The 22,287-nt window shown below is 47.5% G+C and overlaps 1 protein-coding gene across 2 annotated transcripts in view; it reads right to left on the bottom strand.

Moving 5' to 3' along the window:
• Positions 1–22,287, bottom strand: part of CECR2 (CECR2 histone acetyl-lysine reader) — a 92,044-nt gene that overhangs the window by 4,787 nt on the left and 64,970 nt on the right. The window contains exons 3-16 of one of the 2 annotated variants that reach the window (XM_072360198.1): positions 19,160–19,343; positions 18,298–18,437; positions 17,691–17,795; positions 16,991–17,040; positions 14,443–14,612; positions 13,641–13,718; positions 8,773–8,929; positions 5,642–5,771; positions 5,326–5,363; positions 5,148–5,239; positions 4,782–4,908; positions 2,941–3,371; positions 1,631–1,759; positions 593–1,403 (exon numbers count right to left, since the gene is read on the bottom strand). In XM_072360198.1, the coding sequence (XP_072216299.1) occupies positions 593–1,403; positions 1,631–1,759; positions 2,941–3,371; positions 4,782–4,908; positions 5,148–5,239; positions 5,326–5,363; positions 5,642–5,771; positions 8,773–8,929; positions 13,641–13,718; positions 14,443–14,612; positions 16,991–17,040; positions 17,691–17,795; positions 18,298–18,437; positions 19,160–19,343 (2,642 nt within the window). The remainder of the gene's footprint in view (positions 1–592; positions 1,404–1,630; positions 1,760–2,940; positions 3,372–4,781; positions 4,909–5,147; positions 5,240–5,325; positions 5,364–5,641; positions 5,772–8,772; positions 8,930–13,640; positions 13,719–14,442; positions 14,613–16,990; positions 17,041–17,690; positions 17,796–18,297; positions 18,438–19,159; positions 19,344–22,287) is intronic. The other variant, XM_072360208.1, reaches the window with a different exon arrangement.

Genomic DNA, 22,287 nt, shown 5'->3' with positions numbered 1-22,287 from the left:
AACTGGGAAGGAGGAGACCTCTGGCAGGCTACAGTGAAGCAAAAAAAATCTTAGGAAAACCTAAGTGATGGCTGAAGCAGGAAATATATAAAATAGATAAAAGAAAAAGTATGCGTATAAACGATGTGCCCCACAACTATTTGATCAGTAATTTCATTCATCTCTAGAATTAAAACTCGCTTTTGCTGCTGAGCCTCTGCCAGTGTTTAAAATGATCTCTGGTGAGTCTGAAAGAACATATTTCCTACTTCTTTAACGGTGCAAACCTGAATAAAACCAGATCTGCAGATACAGGCTTTGTGCATTGGCAACACAACTATGCTTGGTATGCCAAGAGTTTGGAGCAGTAAAGCTACTCCTTGTGAGCGCCCATCCACTGGGCACAGCTCATTGCTCTCCATAGGCACAAAAATCATAGAATCTTTTGAGTTGGAAGGGACCTTTCAAGGGTCATCAATCCAACTTCCCTGCAATGAACAGACATCTACAGCTAGAAGGATCCTCTGTATCCTCTACATCCAGAGTCCCTGGCAGCAGCGAGGACAGATGAAAAGCTGCAGGGTGGTCTCGGGTCAGTGCCCTGGGGTGTTACCTTGGTTGCTCTCCGGCTCCATGGTCTGATCCTGCGAGCTCCCATTCCCCATGACAGGCTTTGGGGGTGGCACGCCAGTGGAGGCAGCGTGAGCCAGCTGGGGAAACGGCCCAGGAAGGTGCGGTGGGGGTGGCTGGCGAGGGTGGTAAGGCACGCCTGGCGGGCACACACGGGATGACAGCTGCTGCATGGCAATCATCTCTGGGCTGTCCATCATGGAGTCCCCACCCTGGCACCCTTTTTGAACCTGAGGCGGTCCCCCGAAAAGAGCAGCTGGTGGCTGTGGCATCCTCTGGCTGGTGTTTTTCCCAGGTGGCCTGATATACCCTGAGGGAGGAACCCCATGAGGTAGAAAGTTTGATTGCTCAGTCCACTGGCTGGGAGGCAGAGGTGGCCGTATGGCCCGGGGCTCCATCATATGGCCGATGGTGCGAGGCTGGAGCGAGGGTGCTGGCCCCATGGGTGCCTTCTCCTCTGCCCCCACTGCACTCTGGCTGCTGGCTCCATGGCTGCCATTCCACAGGGCAGGGTGCCCGCGGTTCAGGTACTTGTAGGGCCGGTACATGTGTCCTGGTGGCATCTCCGAACCCTCTGGTGGTCTCACTGGAGGCCCGTTGTGCCTGGGAGGAAGGAATCCCTGCTGGAACTGCGCTGGTGAGTAGACGGCATCAGGAGGGGGTCCACTCATGCATCCCAGCTGCAAGGCGCTGGGACGGGGTCCAAGACCAGCGATGTGGGTCGGCCCTGCACACACCTGCTTCTCGGGAGTGGCCAGCCTGTGCCCACGGTGCTCACTCAGTCCCACGGCCGGCTGGGGAAGGAGAGAGAGTGGCTGAGTATCAGGTGGAGGAAAGTAGGTAAGCACCATCACCAGTGTGCCAGCAAATTGCCCTGAAGAGAGGCACCAAGGGGAGCAATGAGGACCTGCAGGGTGCCTTTGCTTCGTTATTAGCCAAGCAAATAGCAGCGTTTCTGGAAGCTATGGGTTGTGGTGTTGTTTGGGTTTTTGTTTGTTTTCTCCCACTTGTTTGTTTTTACCTGCATAGCAAAGTGCTGGTGCTGCTGAACCGGGTCTCCAGGATGGGGCTCCGGCACTCGCGGAGAGCCATAGAGTTTTGTTGGATCCGATCCTCGCAGAGGTCCAAATGTTCCCGGTACGGCTGGTCTCTGGGGAACAAGGAGGCGTGTGGGAGGGAGAAATAAAACCATTTGTGAGATGTAAAAAGGCAGCAGAGCTGCTCCACGCATGGAGAAGTCAAGATCAAAAGAACCACTCAGAAAAGCAGACGGGCTTGTTGGAGATACCATGAAAAACCCATAGGCTTTCTCATGAGATGACAGTTCCCCACTCCTTCTCACTCACGTGTCCCTGGGCTCAAGCTGCGGTACACTTGCCCAACTCCCAGCTATTTAGGAGCAAACAAGGAGACTGGAGGGGACAGTGTTCCTCTCCTCGGAGCATTTGAGCAGAATGGCAGGGAACGTGCTGGATTGCTTTCAAAAGAATAGCTGACTCCAGCTCTCCTACTTGCTTCCACCGCTTGCATCACAAGAACGGCCCTAAAAATGTTACTTGATTCCTAGCTAAAAAGTGGGGGGGTATCCTGGATCTCAGAGGAGCAGCTGTCACACTGCACCACAAGACATCACTGGTTAAAATGGAAAAGACAGTGAAGGATGGGTGAAGAGAGGCCCATAGAACAGGCAGAACAGGTGGTCCTCAGAGAAGAAACGTCAGGCTAAAGGGAGGTCACTGCTACAGCCCAGGGTGGCCTTGTGTGTGGTTTTGTTTACAGCCTTTATGAATACTCAAAGCACGAAATGCAATAGTACGCAGATGGCACAAAGTTACCAGGCATCTGTAAACAATTGAGACAAAAGAAGGCTGCCTTGCTCAGCATCATAAACTGGAGGTTAAAAGAGGAAATGTGACTACTTTACATGCACATGGGGTACCTCTCTGAAGAGAGAATAGAAGTGGGGGAGCAGAGGCTGACCAAGCATATGTGGCTACTTACTGACATAGAATGTTACCAGACCGCTCCTCACTACTGTGGCAGGAATCCGGAACAGCCTCCGGTTACTGAAGTAGCTACTCTTCTAGCTTCAACATACTGTCCTAACAGTAACTATTTTCTGTCCATTTTCCCCAACCAACTATGTGGAGACCTGGTAAGACTCAACTGTTTCAGGTAAAATTTAAGGGCTAAAAAGTTTCAGTTTGAGAAATCGCCCTCAGATCTCTGGGAAAATATCCTTCCTACGTTCCACAGAGTTTTATTCTCTTTTTTTTCCTCCCTGCTTCCACAGGCTTGATGGATAAAAAAACATCAGAAACCACTCCTTACCATTTGGCCAGGATGTGGCACAGGGCTGGGCATGCCGCCATACTGCAGCGAGCGGGGGAAACCTCTCCCATTGGAAGGGCCCACTTCTCGAGGAGGCTGCATGGGGTTTCCACTTGGATCTTCCGCAGAGGATGAGGAGAAGGAGGACGAGGAAGAGGAGGAAGAAGCAGGAGCCCTAGAAGTAGCTCGAAATGGTGGAGGTTTCCCTCCATTTTCCAGGCGCTGCTGCCTTTTGCCTGGTCCCTCTGAGTCTCGTGACCGAGTCCAAACATTGCCACCACTGGAGCGGCCAGTCCGCCGGCTCCTCTTCTCCCGCCTTCCATCTTCTCTGATCCAGAATTCCTCATCTGTGTCTCCATCTTCCCCAGGGAAGTGCTTCATCATTGCTCGGTGGAAACACCTCTCCAAATTGTAAGCCATCTTGGTATATTCTGCCACGAAAAAAATTCAGCAATGTCAGGGACAGACTTTATAGAGGAGAACAGTTAAGCAACGTTGGACTTTCCTTTTTTCCCCAGCCAATTGATCTCTACAGAGTTTTTTCAGAGAAAGACTTCTGTTTCTATCTAGTTGACTTTGGTTTATGTTCTTAAACTTGATAAGCAGCGCAACGTCAGATTTGTTCAGTAACCCCACCAGAGGACAGGCACACAGGCATGACAAAGTACCGCTAGCGGCACGGCTTGCACAGTCAGCGTTAAGCTAATGTCCCAGAATAGTGCCAAGAATTACATTACGACGGACACCACCTCTGTTTGCAGAGATGTGTGACCTGCACAGCTAGCCAGCAGTGCTGAGAGAAGAAATGTTAACTTCCAGACCTATCTGATTATCTTTAGAGGCTTTTCTTGGACCAGTTCAGATCTCTGCTTATGCTACAGGGCAGAGGAAAAAAATATATAAACTCAACAGAGACATTTTATCCATGTGCAGTTTTTAAAGCATCTGCTAACCACGACAGAAAAAAGCTATTACAAATATCGGTGTCATAATTGTGTCATTCCACGGTACAGTTCTGCTCAGAGGGGCTCCATTTCATTGGAGTGGATAAGAATAAAAAAAGACATGTGAGAGGTGTCAATGACAAGGGCTTGAAGCAAACGACTTTCCAGTTGTTTCTACTGAAGCAGCCCAGAAGTTCCTTGGGAAACAGCTCTCCCAGTGGCAGCACAGGAATGCTTTTACTCGGGGCCCACAGTGACAAGCTAAAGAGCTCGAGCTAATTTCACTTTGAAGACAGTGTGCAGTGATGACCCACCATATGGGAAGTCATTTCTTACCTAAGCAACATGCAGAATTTTAATTGGCATGGCAATTAAACTCAGGGTTTTCCATTTGTGGACTCATGTTATTCATTCAACATCCAAGGGAGCTAAACAAAAAGATACATTTTCCATCCCAAAGGCTCATTTCTTAGATTTCTGTATTACTCTGCAATCAGGGACTGACCAGACTCCTCTGCTCTTCACAGTATATGTTAGACAGTATGAGACAAAGAAGCACAGAAACATATGCAGGCACTCAAAGGAACAACCTTGTAAAACAAACAAACAAACAAAAAAACCCCACAAAAATAAAACAGATTTTGTACGTTCCATCTTCACTATCCACCAACACATGAGTCCCATTGTGTCAGACCACAAATCAGCATGGCAGTTGTGCTAAAAACCTAATCCCCGGGCTTTATTATTACTCAGGAGCTCCTACTCTTTTCCTCCAGACTCTCAAAAATACCCTGGAAAAGAGTAAGCATAAATCCAGTTCTGGTGAGTAGGGAGAGATCAGTACTTGTTTTGACTCAGCACTGAAAATAGATGAATTTAACATCTTACTGCTCTTACCACTGCCTTCACCATTGTACTTAAGACAGTTCCTGAACATGGTCTTCATATCGCCCACAAATTCCTCCTTGGTGCAGTACTGACCTCCATTCAGCTTCTTCTCCATGCTAGAGATGTCCATGGGGGCCTGCAACGCAACAAAGCTTCCCTTAAGTTACAGTGAGTGCAGTGTTACATAAATTACAAGCTTCTTCACAGAAAGGCATGCAGGGCAGAGACTCTCAGTGCACACTTCCTAGACCAAAAGGAACACCTGCACCTTGACTTTGAGGATAACACAGCCCACAGAACTTCAAAGCACTAATAAATAATTGCACCCCAGTCAACAAAGAGCATCAGTCAGGCAAGCTGGATTGTCTTCCCTACCTTAATGATCTGGTAGTAGTTGGGAGCATACGATTCATCAACAGGTTCCAAGAAAGGCCAAGAATCCTTGTGAGCCTTTACCACATCTAGAACTGGTAGTCACAAAAGACAGGCAATTGTTAGACACGCGTGCCCAGGGGAGTCGTTCAAAGAAGAAAAGCGGGACAGGACAACTAACCTTTGTACATGGCTGTGAACTCATCATCCAGTTCAAAACTGTAATTGAAAAAACAACAGTGAATACAGGCTTAGGACATGCAAAGTATTTCCTTTTGCCTCATCTTCCCTTCCACAACAGATGCAGTGCCATGATGTTAACAGGCCTCATCTCGAACACTCCTCTAGCGTGGAACAAATCCAGATGTTTCTCACCTTATTCCTTGCTGCACTCCAACCTCATTTCTCCTTCCTCATTTACATGAATGATCACACTACTCCCCTCCCTACAAATGCCTCACTGCACGGGTGCGCTGCATGCACAGCTGCCTACTCACAGATCCTTGGTCCTTCGCTCTTCCCTGGTAGGGGAACTGGGATCCAAGTGGGAAAGCTCAGGAGGGAGCTCCTTTCCCTGTGCCAGCAGCCAGGCCCGCTCTTCACGAAGCTTCCTCCTCCTGGCTCGTTCTGCAGCAAGAAGGGGAGATGAGCAAAGAAGCCATTCAGCACTCCTTGACAACAGTGTTTTGCTGGGAAATCTCAGGCAGCTCCTGTGGCTCTCAAGAGCTCCACTGAAATGTTCGTTCAGTAAAAACAGCAAACAAACAGAGGAGCTGCGAGAATTCCATGCACCACAAACACATCTCTTCCCTTTTTTTTTTGACTATACCATCAGCAATTTTGGCATGATACTGTGACGCAGATGCTCTCCTAGCCAGTTTCCAGAAAAGTTCCTGACCATGGCATGGTACAAAGGGAGAAGTTCAAAAGACAGACTAAGGCACAGATCAGTTCAATAGAAAGAGTTGGCTAGTTAAGCTACCATCCATGCAGCTGTTCACTGCTATTCCCATGCTGTCAAGAAGGAGCAATTATTCCTCAGCCACGTGAACTCAAGGCAGCTGGTTTTGCACTGAGGTTGATAAAGAGCAGTGCTGAAGGATGAGTGAAGTTCTCCCATCTGGGCAGCACTGAGTAGCTGGGGTCAGTAATATTCTCCATCACCAGAGCTAGCTTTGGGAAGATTGTTCAGGTGGGCCTTCACAGCCAGGGCAAGTAAGCCACCACACTGGAAGGCCACTGAGACAGGCCTCATTGAAGAGGTGAGAGACAGGAAGAAGCAATGTTAGTAATATAACCTGTGGTTTGCAACCAGACAGCTGGCTAACAGACTGCTTCATAATATATAGTTTATGGACTCTTATGACCCTCATTTCCTTTTTGTTAAAGCAAATCTGAATTCATTTGACTTGCTAAACACCTGCAATTTTATCAACCTTCTGCTGAAGCGGAACTGTCTATGAAAATAGTCAAGGAGAGATGATACAGAAAAAACACCCCAGAAAACAGGCCCCACCTGGGGCACCTGCTCTGGTGGAAGGGTATGAATTTCCTCTCTTCTGCCAAAAGAAAGCTTGAGATGGAGAGCAGGTGGACAAGAAAACTAGAAACGGGCATCTCCAGAATAGCTCTCTCTGTATGCTCTTAGAATTCTTACTCTAACATTAGAGTCACCACTTCCATAGACATTCTGCTGCTAAATAAAAAGCTAACCAATGCCCTAAAAAGTACCTCAGACAGCTAGGAAGTCAGGTATGTGAGAGGTAACGTTTGAGCAGCATCTAGGAAGAGAACTCGAAGACTAATGTTCTGTTCTGGTAGAAATCTAGAAAACTGCTTAAGTTAAAGTCAGGAAAGTCCAAATGGGCCCAGCAGGAGGGTCACTGAATAGGCTGTGTGTTGGAGCAGAGGGAAGTGAAATCCCATCCTGGAAAGAGGAAAGTCATCTGAAAACAGGCACAGAATCCAAAAACGAGAGCCAGGTGAAGTGCTGATGAAGTCTCAAAGAGCACAGACATTCCATTCTGTGTTTCATATCAGCTCTCTATGAAAGACCTCGGAAAATCGCTTGGGATTTAACAAAAGAAGGCAAAACACAATAAAATCTTTGCTACCCTAAAAGCTCAGTCAGGGGATGTCCAGTTTAAAAAACAGTCTGAGCCAAGCAAAACAAATGACTTCATTTTCAAATGACTTTCTGTTCATCGTAAGAACTATCACAGTGCTATGCTGATGGTCGATGTGCTTGACAATAAGGAAAGATGGTTAAGAAGCCAGAGTTTTTCCTGGAAAGCTGCCGTTTCTAGGGATGAAAAATACTGAAGCGTTTTAACTGAACAAATGATTTAAATAACCTTTCCAAACAACTTTTGCATCACTTTAAAAGTGGACTTCTCTTGACTTAGCTGACTTAAACTTACTGGGGAAAAATTTGAACTAGACTGAAAGAAACTGCTCAAACCAAAATACAGGCATGCCGATAAAGGGAAGCACTAATGAATACGAAACAGCTTAAAACAATTTACTGACCAGCCCCATGCCAGTATCTTGAGCAGCCCTAGTACATCAGATGGCATAGTAGTTGTGTCTACCCAAAAACTGACACAGCTTACAAGAAAACAATACCAGGCCAACACTGAATATCACATCTGTCTTTGCAGATCTTCAGGATCTTCAAGATTAATTTTGTCTCCACTGGTAGAGAATTAAAGTACAAAGAATATGCAATATGCCAAGGTAAAACAGATGTCTGTGGCAGATCTGGAAGCTGGATGACTCCGAATTTAGAGCACCAGATTAGCCAGGACTGGCAACCATAAATATATGAGGGCCAAGTAAGTAATTGGATTCTCAAAAGGTTAGAAAGTAAGCAGGTAAAAGAAGCTATTCTTAGATAACATCTGGTCTGCTACCAAACATCTGGTAGCAAACTGTTTCATATTGGGAAGTTTATGGAGCTTGCAAGAACTTTTTTCCCCATCTCCTTCTGATTCTTTATCAATGTAAGGATTCACCATACTGATACTGCCATGCAGAATGAGAACAGTTTTCTGAAGACGTTGCATTTCCCTGGTGCTGCAACAGCCCAGCCAACCACTGTGGCAAAAAAGAACTGAAGTTGTCACTTGCCAGTGCTCTGTTTAGTCTGGTCCTCTCATCTTCAGTTCTCTAGCAGATGAGGTCAGTAGCAATATAAAACTTCTACTCTTGCTACTCCCATGTCGCCCCCTTCCCTGTTGCCCTGTAAAAGGGCATCACGCAATAGGCCAAAAGGACAAATGGCTGTTCAGCAAGAGTTAAGTCAGCTAATCCTGCACACAGAGAAATACATGAGGACCACAGCAGGAAGACGGAAGGAGAAAGCAGAGGAAAACTATGAATAGTGGGAGAAAATGAGTATAACTCAAAGAAGAAAACAAAACTGAAAGGCACTAAGACAACAGTCATCAACACAGAGACGGAAGACAAGGCAAAACGAAACTACTGTCAGGCCAATTTGTATGAGCCAAGTCCAAGAAGAGATATCTCCCTGTCTTGCAGGAGTGGAATGCAAATGGTAGTTCTTAATTCGAGACCTTGGTCTCAGCTTTGAAATCTCCCAGCTCTGCTTCACGCTGATTGCACGTACCTTCCACTGCTTTGACCTTCTCCTCCATTTCTCTCTTTCTCTCTTCCTTTAGCAGCTGCTCCTGCTCCCTTTTCTGCACTGCTATAAGGATTTGACGCTCCTCTTCTTCCTCTCTGCGCCTCTGCTTCTCCATTGAACTGAGCACATTTGGGTTTACCTGTGACAAAACAGTGCACAGAAAATATGTAATACACTGTCTTATTCAAGTCTGAACAGAGGCAGGTTTACTTTGAGTACTAGACACAGTGAACAGCTGGAACAACAACAACAAAAAGATTTGTACATATGAATTCTCAGATGAAAAGCAAGATGTAAAGGAAAGTTACTTGTCAAGCAATGAAACCCTACTGACCCAAGGAGAAGGAAGAAGTAATTGGTTAGACAAACTGCTGCTCCATCAGAGATGTATAACTCATATTTCCCTTCTGGGCAAAGAATTTTAGCTACTGATATCTCTATGCAACACCTTCTACTCCTTCCATTAACCGAGTCTTGAGCTACAAGAACAAGCAGAAAAAACTACTCTGCTGAACCTGGCTCTACTATAAAATACACAGTACTTGGGACAAAAAAAGAGGCCAGTGTGGCCCTACATCAAGGTATTTTTGTGTTTCCTTTCAAACTGTATTTCTGTATGCTAATCTCCCCTAAACTAGCTCTTGCTCGTTTATTTGGGCAGTTTTTTTCTACTGAGTCCCCTGGCCAGCATTCTCATTCAAGCACGCCTGGTTCTTTATTGCCCTACTTCCTTACCTCCCCGTGCCCAGCAGGCTGTAAGGCTGTGTTTGATCCCACTTAAAACCATGCACTTCCCAGACCAGGAATTGCCTGCTCCTGTTTCTCCAATAAAGTGCAAAGTACGTATACGACAGTGTGGAATAACCTTTATTGGTTTAATTTAATTAAACTCTTTGACTTCTGCAAGATCAAGGTACGTGTGCCTGATCAGCATGCAATGTCAACTAGAAAAGAACTATATGCGTGCAGTTCTGTTCACCTTCATTTTCAGTGACTAACCAGCAACTGTCACTTAGGCAGAAGGCATTTCCTGAGGATTAGCAATCGGCTGGAGTTCCTTGGCTGGTGCTCAGACCATCAACCTCCCCAGGCCTATTAGAATCCACAGGAAAAAAAAAGAAATCTGGCACCATAGTTACTATTTTGTACTTGTTTCATTATCTAGAAGGGAAACCTCAAAGTGTTTTGGTAAATGCCTAGAAATGTTGTCTGGTTTTACCATACATTCATTCCCTCTCTGCCTTTCCTCCCCCTACAGAATGCTACCCTACAATATCCCCCTGTAGCTTCCCACAATGAGCATTGCATGTTATCTAACTGTCCCCAGTAGAAATACTGGAGGATAATTATGCTCCCACCACCAGCAGTTACAAAAAGTATCGCCTAGCACAAGATTCTTCACGATGTCAGGACCATGCCCTGCATTTAGGGACAGACTGGACAGCAAGAACACCTACTCTGTGCTGATCTTTTTAGGCAAAACCCACAGCATGATCTCACCACCAGGGAACTCCGCCTGTGTTCTTTCCCTGTTTAGATCTTTGCCAGCTATCAGTACTTAACGCTTCTACAGCTTTCCTAGGGAAGCAGTTCTGTGAGCCCACACTCATTTAGGTTAGCCATGTTCAGTCCAAAGTTAATTTCTCATCCTCTCATTCCATCCAATTATGCCTAATTACGCTTTGCAGGGTTGACATAAATGTCCCTCTTCTTCAACCACATTCCAGTGTTTATGGGCTTCCTCACACTTGCAACAAAACTTCTGCGTTTCTGTACTTAGGTTAAATGTTTCCTTGTAAAGAAATCCTTCCAGACTCCTAATCATTCCAGTTGTCTTTCTCAGCTGCTTTCACCTACTGATCAATACATAAACAACAGGATTCCCATTACTGACACTGGTACATCACCTACAAGAGATTAAGAACTTAGAGAATTAGGCTCTACATTTTCACTTTCTACTCCTTTCACCTTTTCCTTAACCACTCTACTATCCTATTCTCTACTCACACACTGCACATAGCTTTTCAGCTGATCCCGACAGTTTTGGAACAGTTTTCTTCTGAATTTCTTGTCCAATCCTTACATTATAATAGAAACAAGAAAAAAACCCTTTGTGTTCTGAAGCCATTCGGAAGAGAAAGAGGAGAGCAGAAACCAGTCACCAGAAGTCAGCACAGAAAGGATTTAATTAAGGATGTGACCATCAGCCTTTAGGTTCTCTAGCCAGTAAACCTAAGCCAGCCTGGCACGCCACTTTGATTTGTGCAGGTGGTACACAGGTAAGACCTCCTCTTTCCCTAGATTCATACAGCATCCATCATTCAATACCTACAGAATCGTAAACACAACATCCAAGTAGCAGTGGTGACACCGGGACCTCTCCAAGCCCGCTGGGTGCACTGAGCACTGTATGCTGTAATGGCGCAATACAGAATCCACGCCACGTTCCAGACTGACTCACCACAAAGGTGGTATTCACAAAGCAGGCAGTCAATTCCAGGCGAAGTAGACAATGTCATCCTAACAGATCTCATAAGATAAAGGAAAAGCAGAAATGACAAACTTGATCTAGAAGGCATCTGAGGCTGCAGCAGATGCCCACAGTCACAGCACGTGCAGCAGTGGCAATGCTGGGATGGGCACTTCAAGGCACTGCAGATGCAGAAATAGCTTGGTTTTCAGAGGGACCTACTGCCTGCTGCCCCACTGACACCCATTGGAGCTGACAGGGCTCATATCTCAGGATTAAAAAATAAATAAAAAATAGAGCAAACAAAACCAAACAAAATTAGACAGGAGGTCCCAAACTCATACTGGATCCAAGAGAAGCAGATAACTACTGGTACAACAATTGCAAGAAACTAACACAAGTTAAACTTTCTTCTTGAAAGAAGAGGTGGAAAAGAACATTTCTCTGGCTTCACGTTCTCATGAAACAACCCACACATCTGCAACCACGGCATCACCATCTCCTTCCCTCCGCCAGAGAGCACTCCAGGACACAACATTGCTGCCTCCCCCAGACCCCAAAAAGGGCAAATTTTCTATCTTTCCATTTGCTTTCAGACAGTGGGTATCAGACTTCAGGAGGAACCGGAGGCACAGATGCCCCTTGCCCTTCAAACCCTCCCTGCTCCAATTTCTATAGCACTGCTCTAATGAGGGTGCTGCTCAGGCAGCTCCTTAATGAGGAGCTAATCTGAACCACCTGTTGAGAAACCCCCGCAGGATTAGGAGCCTATGGAGCAGTTGTATCTCACACAAACGTGGCATCCACCTCACGGAGCTGGGGGTTACCCCTGCACAGGACGTGGGTTTTCTCCTAGAAGTTTTCCTGCTGCCCACCCCTCGCTCAGTGAGCTATCAGACATGCTGGCACCTTCCCTGGCTCCCTGCAGCACACACAAATGCCACTTCTCTGCAGGAGGCTGGCAGTGCCGTCTGGAGATTCACCACCCTGGTGCTGCCTGGTTCCCTGCTCACCAGCAGGGCAGGAGCTGGAAGGGCCCCCGCTTGCTGGAAAAGGTTTCACTGGCCCACAGGCAGCAATTAACAACCCTCTGCAGCCACAGACCTGGAGCACCTGCGGTACTGATTAGCATCATTCAGGCTCCATGTGTTTCCCACTCCCCTTCTCCACTGGGATTTCTGCTGCCTGCGAACAAACATGTGGCCCTGTGCTTCCTGGATGGGGGGCTTTGCAGAGAGCAACGCTGGCCCCAAACTGACCATCACCAGGGTCTTATTTTCCTCTCTGCAGGCTTTTATCTCCAGCATGATGAGAGGCTCTTCCTTCCTCTATGTATTCTAAGTAATCATATTTATTGTGGAGAGCTGTACTTTCTCCTTTGTTTTGCAGGAAACCCTGACACACGTGGAATATTCCCTGCCATTCTATTTCCCAGGGTTTGACAGCATTCTGGGACAAAACACCAGATAACTGCGCTTTCATTACATCTGCATTGAGGGATTATGCCACAGCCTGATAGAACCAAGCCACTTTTTTCCTCCAAAGCTAATCCTGTGTTGCTTGACTGATTTCTCTGGGCAGCAGTTGCCAGTTCAAAGACCCCCCATCTCCGCCGTACCGTGCCCCTGGCTGTGCCAACGTGACTGTTGGGGGCTGCGTGGTGAACTGAATTGGAAAACTGATCTACGTTAAAAATAACCCCGACCAAAGAAAAAGGTTATATTTAACTCCAGTCGTTTTCCTGGGTCTGGTTCACTGCACAGACACACAAGCAGCAGCGCTATGCCATCAACAGGGTGGAGGAGATGAGGGTGAGGAGGCAGGGAAAGAGCTGCTTGAACTGGTCTGACAAGCATTTCCTTAAGCAGCCTAAATTGTGACTTTTGTTTCCATCTGATTCCTCCTAGTTCAGCTCTGCGCTGCATCAAGTCATTCTCTCTCTCCGCACTATCTACACCCTCATGTGTTTGCGGCCTCACGTTTTTCCCTTGGCTGAATTTCTGTCATTTCCCTTTGTAAGCCAGTTCTTCCAGCCCTCTCATCCTTCTTCAACTTTTCTTTGAACTGCCTCGAATGTGCCAGCACTTTCATTGAAGTGGAATTCCCCAGGCTGAGCGCAGATTTCCATATGCAGCTGCACCAGCCTCTGCGGCAAGGCCGGTTACCTCCGTGATCCAGAGGGCAGCACCTCCCTGCTCGCCATAGAAACCCTGAGTGTCAGCCTGCATTTGACCGGCGTTACCACCCATCTTTCTTTCAGCACGAGCACTTTTCAAACGGCTCCTTCCCACTGAATAGCGATGCTGTGGTTTATTTTTTCCCCCAGGAGGCATCTGCTCTCACCTCCCTCTTTCGTCCTCCCCCTCGCACCCCCCCTCACCTCCTGCTTGATTGGTTTGATGGGCTGATGGTCAGACATCCACCTGGGAGAAAACTCTGTCCGCTGTAGACGCTTCTCCTGAAACAGGGTTGAGAATTGAGGGAAAGAAAAAGAGAGTGGAGGAAATTAGGGGCACATCAGTGACAGTAGCAGGAGAAACTCTGGGGGCGAGAAGTGACCATGAAATCCCTGTCAGCTTTACAAGGGTAGCAAACACACTGAACTCAGTCCAAGAGTACCATGCTGCCTGCAGAGCCCAGTTTTACAAAGCCTTCCAGCTGAAGGAACCCACTTCCATTCTGACCCATCTGAAAACATTCCTTTAGTGGACAGAACCCATCAGAGTCTGAAGGCTCTGACACACTATCTCAAGCAGACTTAAAGAGGACAGCCAAAGCAGCAACTGCCCCTGCAGTAGAGCCAGCAGAGAAACTGCAGTAAAAGTGAAATCAGAGGCAGTTTGCATAGAATAGCTAGGCAGTAAATCGCAGCAGTTCAAAGCAGACAGATTCCCCGCTAGCAAGAAAGGGACACAGAATACAGCTGAAGACAGTAACCCCTTCAGCCATATTACCAATGCTGATGTGCAATCATGAATCAGATCCCTAGCCCTACCACTTCATCAGGGAGAGTCTTTCTCCCTTTAGGTAAGCTAGACAGCCCCTGTATCCAGGGCGCTTGCAAGCTGGAGGTGGGAGCAGGACGGGGTGATGTCTGCACGGTCAACTCTCCTTCTGTCAGCAAACGTCCGTGCTCTTGGAAGTGGTCAGATAGAGGTAAACAGGATGTCATGTCTCCTCACCTTCTGTGCAATCATGTTGCAGATCTCTGGCAGGAAGTCTTCACTCAAGAGTTTGTAGAGCTGCCGCTCTCTAAGGGAAGTCCTCTCTCTGAAGCTCTCGGTGACCTGCCTCCATTCCTCTTCCGTCTGGCACAGCAGCCACCATGTCCCACGGCCTGGCCCTTGGGACCCTTCAACAACATGAAAGGATGTTATCTCCACAGCAGTTATGGCTAAGAACTTTTATCCCTTCTCTTCTCCTGCCCTCAGGGCTTGGGAAGAGCAAGAGACAATGTCCAGGGTCACTGCTATGGGAAACCTGCTCTAGCAGGGTAAGCGCCATCAACGAGAACAAATAATCATTGCTGTAGACCCAAAACTCCTGACCCACTGAAGTACCGTTGCCTCCCCTAGTGACACTGCAAGTGATGCCAAGACAGGGGAATGACATAGGTGAAGAAGTGCTGGCAGCGCGGCACCCTCTGTTCCAGTTATGACATACCGGAGGAAAGGATTTCATTTGTTTCTGGTAAGGGGGTGAGGCTGTCAGCCAGAGCAGGACACAGAGTAATGCAAATGCTTGATTTAGTCTGGCAGCAGAATAAAAACACTGGAAATGAATGTTATTTGAAATAAGCCAACTTTTTGGTTTTTGTTTTTTTTTAGCGCTGCAAACCTTTGCTGCGGTGAATGAAACCTCCCATCCTACCCAAATGAAACATTTTGTTTGCAGGCACTTGAAAGAACTGAAGAGGAAGTGAAGGATGGGGTTCATCGGGCTGCCAGATGAGGGGGAAGTTACAGTTCACATCCCATCCCTGCTTGATCCAGAGTCAGATCTGAAGCAGATCTCCCACTGCTCTGAAGCATGTCCCAACTACCAAGACATTCGGGACCATTCTGCTTTGTGTGAAACATTTGAATATTAATGGTGAAGGAAAGGCTCTCACACAGGGGTTGGAACACCCACCTGGAAAGAGGCAACGCGGTTCCTGCTGCACAAATGTTTACTCAGAGAAGAGAAGCCTCATGGGTTACGACTTGCATGCTTTTGCCCCAAGACACTCTCTAGGCAGAGAACTGATGAATTGCGTTTGGGGAGGGGGAAAACACTGGCTCAAATCCTTTTGGGCTGAGGGGTTTTCAAGGAAACCCAGGCTAATGTCTGGCTACTGGAATAAAAGCAACAGTTGCCACCGGAAGACGTCATGCGGTTTCTCACTGCATCTTCAAGCAAATTAACAGTGAAAAAAGTAAAAATATGCAAAAACCAGAGCCTCTTTCTCTCTGAACCTGACCTTGGTCCCTCTGTGGTTTTGAACTGTCAGCAGCTCCTGTACACAAGCTATTAGGTTGCCCCAGGAATGCTAGGGAGCTGTGGCCTCCCTCTGGCCCCCTGCCCTTGGTCACACACCTTAATGCCATGGCAGCTCCAGGTCACAAGCCAGCACACAGCTGAACTCGCCATCAGCTGCAGCTCACGTTCATGTAACTGAGATGGCAAAGGAGCAACTTCACACAACTTTCCGTCACACTGGCTTTGTGACGCCGTCTCCTTGGGCCAAAGGAGACAGAGGAGGACCGAGGGTTGTGACACCTCAAGCTATTACAGCCAACCCTACTGGGGCTTACCTGCATGCTTCCCCCAAGTCTGCCCCCTCTTTTTCCCTTCCTTTGCCAGCTGCCTGTGGCTCGCTGGCTTCCAAAGCAGCCAGGACCAACGTGCTGCTTTGTGCCACCAGAAGATTACTCCACAGCTAAAATGGCACAATTTGCCAGTAAACAATGATATGATAAAACCCACGGTGCCTCATGCACATAGCTCCAGCTCTGCCTCTCGATTCCAGAGCAGCAGCCAGGAAATCTAAGCACAAAAGCAGAAGGGAATGAGGCACGGTAAGACAATGCCACAGTTGCCTTTTATTGTGGTGGAACAGGCAGGCTGAGCCTGTGAGTTATGTGGAAGCCTAGGGATTCTCATGTATGACAAATGAGCACAGGCCCCCTCAGACTCAGTTGCACATTATGTTGCCAACTCTCTTTTTCTGCTTGCCTCATTAACCCTTAGCTGGGTATACCCTAGTCAGCACTTACAGCACTGAGCTCAGCCACCAACAGCCATCAGGAGGGAGAGGTGAGGAGAATCAGAGGTTCTCCCCTGTCTTGGCATCACTGACCTCACTCTCTTCCCAGTCCGTGCATGTGGCATGAAAGAAAAATGTGCTTGCTATAAACAGGGGCTTGTGTTCAGCTCACCCCCAGAGAGGCAAGGACCATTCCCAGCCTGTCTCCATCAACTTGAGTGAGAAGGTGGGCCCCTAAGGCCTCATGTAACCCAATAAGTTACATCTTTTCATCCCAAACTAATCCACGATAAGATAGGAAGCAGTCAGGTGCCCAGGCTCCCAGCTGCAAGGCAGCCTGTAACGCTAACCCTCCTTCCAGACTCTGCCAGACCACTGACAGACGGACTCTCCCTTTCCCAAGAAAGGCATCTCCCCAGGCTTTGATAATTTAAAAGCTGTGTTAGCTGATCATATCAACCCCGACCCCACAAAAATCTCTTTACCATTTCTTATCTGAGTCTCGTGGATTAGCAAGTTCTCTTCTGCCTTCTCCCTACCAAAAAGAAAGAGAAGGAGTTATACAATAAATGCATTACTTCACATCACTGAAACGCAGCTGCTTCTGAAGAGAAGAATGAGGTTGCAGCAATGATTCAACACAGCAAAACCATGGAAAAAAACCTACTTGTTCTAAATGCATATGTATACGGAAACACACATACATACTTACACATATCATAGCTTTAAAAAAATTGAAGAAGTGAGGGATGCAGGCTGGAATTTGGCAAGGGCAGTATTTTAATACTCAAGGGAAGTACCCCAAAACGTGTACTGACTCAAGTGGCTAAGATTTTGGCTTCAAGCGCTGCACAGTGAATGTACTCTTTATCAGGAGCATATCCCCTAACACTGCACAGAGGAACTGCATCAGAAGTGAGGCAGCTGGAAGAGCGATACCCAGTGTTTCACCAAGCTTGGCTTCCAGCTCTGTCAGAATTTTCTTTGGAAAGTGATCAAAGCATCCACCAAGCCTGAGCTTGCTTCACTTCAGAGATGCATTGAAATTATGGCTGCATGACATCTACATACTTACCGGGGGAACCCCAGAAGCACATCATATTTTTAATTGCAAGAAGTATCAGAGAGACTTTCCTCTGGGAACACATGCATCCCATGTCTCTTGTAGGAGCTATCTTTCCATACCTCAGCAAATTTTCCTCCAGCAGTTTTTTCCGCTTTGGGGGTCGTCCTCGTCTCTTGCCTGTTTTCCCAGGAACGTTTGGGGTATTTGTCTGTCCCCCACATCCCCTGCAGAATGGCAAAAACACCATGAAATATCTGCTGAGCACGGGAACTGTGGCTGGCAGGGACAGAGAAGGGCAGGGATATTGGAACAGCTGCGAGGAACCAAAGCAAAGGAGGGATTAAATCAGAGCAGCCACAGGACAGAGAGGGAAAGGAGAAGATGAGGGTTTCCCCCTTGCTGGGAGCTTGCTGTGGGAGCCGCCGGTGTGGTGCGGGGCAGCCAGTGAGGAATGTGGCGGGGCGGGCGACATCGGGCGACATCGCTCAGCAGCAGGCTCTGCTGGTGCCACAAAGGCTGCAGGCTGGCTCCAGCACATTGTGCCATGCAGGGCAGCTCACAGTCTGCTTGGCAACTTCGTGCTTGCCCCACGCTGCCACAGCCCTGCATTCCCAGCCACCCCCTCCCGTGACAACAGCAGTCAGACGGATACCCCTCCGGCCAAGCTGGCTGTGCTGCCCCCCTCCCACCATGCCTTGTGCATAGGGGCATTTGAGGGTCCGTTACCTGTCTGGAGCCAGCTCCCCGTTGGTTTTCGCCTGCACTGGATCCTCCTTGTACATCCGTGTGCCATAGAAATACCAGTACAGAGCCCCGCTGCTGTCTTCACCCAGCGGCTCCACACGGAGGCTGTCAGCGTCCAAGCCCTGCACCCATAGGGAGCCCCCCACCAGACGGTGACAAGTTGAAAAGCAGCCACACTGTCACACAAAAGATGATGACACCCCTCCGCAAACACCTCCCTCCCTCCCACCATGCCACAACAGCAGTACAGCTGCTCCTCCGGGTTGATCTGGGAAAATGTTTCTCCAGGGGGAAGGCAACGTTCGCTCTCCGTCCAGGGAGGGATTGAGATTGGCATCTAATTTGAATGGCCTCTCTCGTTTTAACATTTCATCTCTGGTGCTCCTGACAGTGAAGGTCTAATTAGTGTTGGCGACAGCCATGTACAGCCTTGAGAAGCTCCCTCCCCCTCTCCACCACTCTTCCCCCATCCCCCAGTGCACTTCAGTCCTATCCTTTCATCTCACACCATCCCTCAGCAACACAGACCCAGCTCGCTCAGCCCCGCCACTGCAGTTGGAGCATCTCCAAATTCAGTCATCTCAGAAAGAGTAGCTAATGAAGCCAACTTGTTTGGTGACTTCTGTGTTACAAACACATCCCCACAGAGCAAGAGCCTCAGAAGTAAGTCCTACATCTTTGCCTTGGATCCTCTGCAAGGTGAGAGCTGGGGAACAAGATGGGGGACTGCTGACCCATGGCACTGCCACTAAGATCCTGGCCTCAAAATATCCTTCCCAAAATTCCCTAATCTACCCCACAGCCAGGCCATTCCCTCTGTCCCCACTCCTGCTGCCCAGTGTACCTTGAGGAGGTCAAAGACATCATCTGCATCGAGCCGGTAGTCACAGAGGCGGTGCAGGATCTCGACTCGTGTGCGCAGTGGTAGCTCCTGGAAGGTGGACTCTCGCAGAGGGTTGGGTTTCCCCTCCTCCAGCTCCCAGCGGTAGTTGATGATGTCCTCCAGGTAGCTGTGAAATGTCTGGGATCTAACCAAGGAAACAAACATCCACATGTAATGTAGTTTGCCATGACAGAAACACCTGGAACAATCAACTCTTCACCTTTCCATTCACTCCTCACATCTGCCATCGATAAGCCAGGCTCCTCCCTCTGTCCCTTCAATCATTTTCTACGCACTGGTCCAGTGGCTTGAAACTTTAGAAGCTGACTGTCTCCACCACCACTATTTCCTCTCAGCTTTGCCGCCATACACCTCCTATATTCCTGCCATGGCCCCTCTTCTCTTCCCCTTGGACTCCAAGGTGCCTCCTTTTCCTGCCCATCCCTCTTCCAGTTACACCAACAGGGCCCAGTTAACACACAGGGCCTGTTGTGCAGCAATCCCGGCAGGGTAACGTGTGCTTTCTGAGTGAGGTTCAGACCAGAGCACTTACCTCCCTAGTCTGCCGAATGATCAAACTGAACATCTGAGCTCTTCTTGAACACCAACCCCTAAAATGATCTTCCTCATTTGCTAGCCAGGCCACATTAAATCCCCCTTTCTTTGCCAGCAGCTCACCGCATAATCCAAGGAAATGCATTTCTTACCCTCATCTGGTGTTGAGGATAAATGTTCCTATCTGACACATGCTCCTGATGGAACTTAAAGCTCAAAGAGCTCCCGCCTGTATTTTAAGGAAAGCTTATTCTGACTGCTGAAAATCTGAGGGGAGGGTATGAAAGAAAAGGCTGGTGAGGCCATGTGCCCCATGTGCCCGTACAAAATTTTCTCAAGATCTATCTATATCAATTTGACACCCGAGACTATCCAGTCTTTCTTAGTCTGTTAAGCATTGTGCCCTGAGCACAGAGAAGGGGATCTCCCCCTCCCATACCCCGGCCATTCCTGCACACACGGGAAGTCCATATGCCGGCAAGAACACCACTGGGTACACACTCCCACCAGCTCTCAAAAAGGCAGCTCAACTTGATAGGTTTTTGGCACAAACTCATTACTCTATATGATTAATGGAACTGTGCCAGCACTACAGAATTGCATTTGCCCGAGAAATTTCTAACTACTACAAAAGCTATTATTCTTACGCAAAGAGACAGAGGAGGAGGATCCAACTGGAAGATTGTTAAAAGTCAATAGGAAGTTAGCTATTAGACAGGGAGAGTTAATGCATTTGGGAAAGACTGGACTTCTTTACAACAACCACGATGGGACAACGACTGCAAGAACAAGGAAACAGATGCCACGCGATTCCTCAAGCCACGTCCACCTGGCAGCGTTTCCCTCCCTCCTCAGATGGAGAGAAGTTGATGTTACCACCCCGCAGATTGTTCCCCACCAGCCTGCTTCTTTCTGACGTCAAATGGAAGCTGACCTCGCAAAGCCAACTCCTTTCACCGGATGAGTTTTATCAGCCTCCTGGTTGTGTTTAACAACAGATGCTTGAATGTAGCCAGATCTAATGCCTTCTGCAGCCCAGAGATTGTTTCCTCTGCATGACACAAGCAGATCATTGGTATTTCCAATTTGAGTGTAATCGTTTTGTCCCACTAATACCAGCAATCAAGCATATACAACCTGAAACATTTCCCTACACATATGATGTTTAGTTAACACAATGAAGAACTACCCTGAAGTGAAGTCTGTTCAGTCTCGAGTACTAATAATAGGACAAAAAATACTGAAACTATGCTTTTTCTTTGAAATATTCAAGCATGATACATTTACCTTAAGTAGCCACGTGTTCCCACTACCTCTTCCTCATTATACCCCAATCCAACTTACAGCAATGACTTTGACTTGGCAAGAAGCGTGGTACTACATTCAAAAAGAAGGAAAGGAAGGAAAGGAAGGGAAGGAAGGGAAGGAAGGGAAGGAAGGGAAGGAAGGGAAGGAAGGGAAGGAAGGGAAGGAAGGGAAGGAAGGGAAGGAAGGGAAGGAAGGGAGGAAGGGAGGAAGGGAGGAAGGGAGGAAGGGAGGAAGGGAGGAAGGGAGGAAGGGAGGAAGGGAGGAAGGGAGGAAGGGAGGAAGGGAGGAAGGGAGGAAGGGAGGAAGGGAGGAAGGGAGGAAGGAAGGAAGGAAGGAAGGAAGGAAGGAAGGAAGGAAGGAAGGAAGGAAGGAAGGAAGGAAGGAAGGAAGGAAGGAAGGAAGGAAGAAAGGAAGAAAGGAAGAAAGGAAGAAAGGAAGAAAGGAAGAAAGGAAGAAAGGAAGAAAGGAAGAAAGGAAGAAAGGAAGAAAGGAAGAAAGGAAGAAAGGAAGAAAGAAAGAAAGAAAGAAAGAAAGAAAGAAAGAAAGAAAGAAAGAAAGAAAGAAAGAAAGAAAGAAAGAAAGAAAGAAAGAAAGAAAGGAAGGAAGGAAGGAAGAAAGAAAGAAAGAAAGAAAGAAAGAAAGAAATATAGATTCAACTCAAGATTTCAGAATAGAAACAGTGACTGGAATATCCACTCCTGAAAGCAGACCAACACCTATATTCAGATGTTAAGTCCATTGTGGAAGGGGAATATGAGCTTTCCAAAAGCATCTCAGTTCCAGCACCCTGAGTTCCAGGCAGAAGATTATTTCATTAGCTCTGATATAGATAACCTGTCTATTTACAGTAAAACTGACTAAAAAAACCTCCACGTTTTTCCCAGGATCCTAGTGGTGACGTAGCATGCCTGGAAGAAGCAACAAAGGGAACAGAGTTTTGACCTGTTAGCCTTCTGGCTGAATTTTTTCTTCCATCAAAAAATAGGGACAGATTCTCTTACTACTCACAGGAGCTCATTGATCTTGCTTTACCATACTAGTTACTCTCAAAGAAAACTGATCCAGGAAGCCCCACAATTCCAAAAGATCATCTGAAATCTTTGCCTCTGTAACTCTCATTCTCTCTGGGGACTGGCTCTGTTGACTTATCCAATTTGGTTTGAGTTTGACTTTCACGTAAGTGGCTAACACTAGAAATTTCCGCCATCCACTCAGTGTCCAACACA

The sequence above is a fragment of the Excalfactoria chinensis genome, chromosome 1 (assembly GCF_039878825.1).
Source record: "Excalfactoria chinensis isolate bCotChi1 chromosome 1, bCotChi1.hap2, whole genome shotgun sequence".
NCBI lineage: Eukaryota > Metazoa > Chordata > Aves > Galliformes > Phasianidae > Excalfactoria > Excalfactoria chinensis.
The sequence above is the reverse complement of the archived record's forward strand: the minus strand, read 5'-3'. Positions and strand labels throughout refer to the sequence as shown.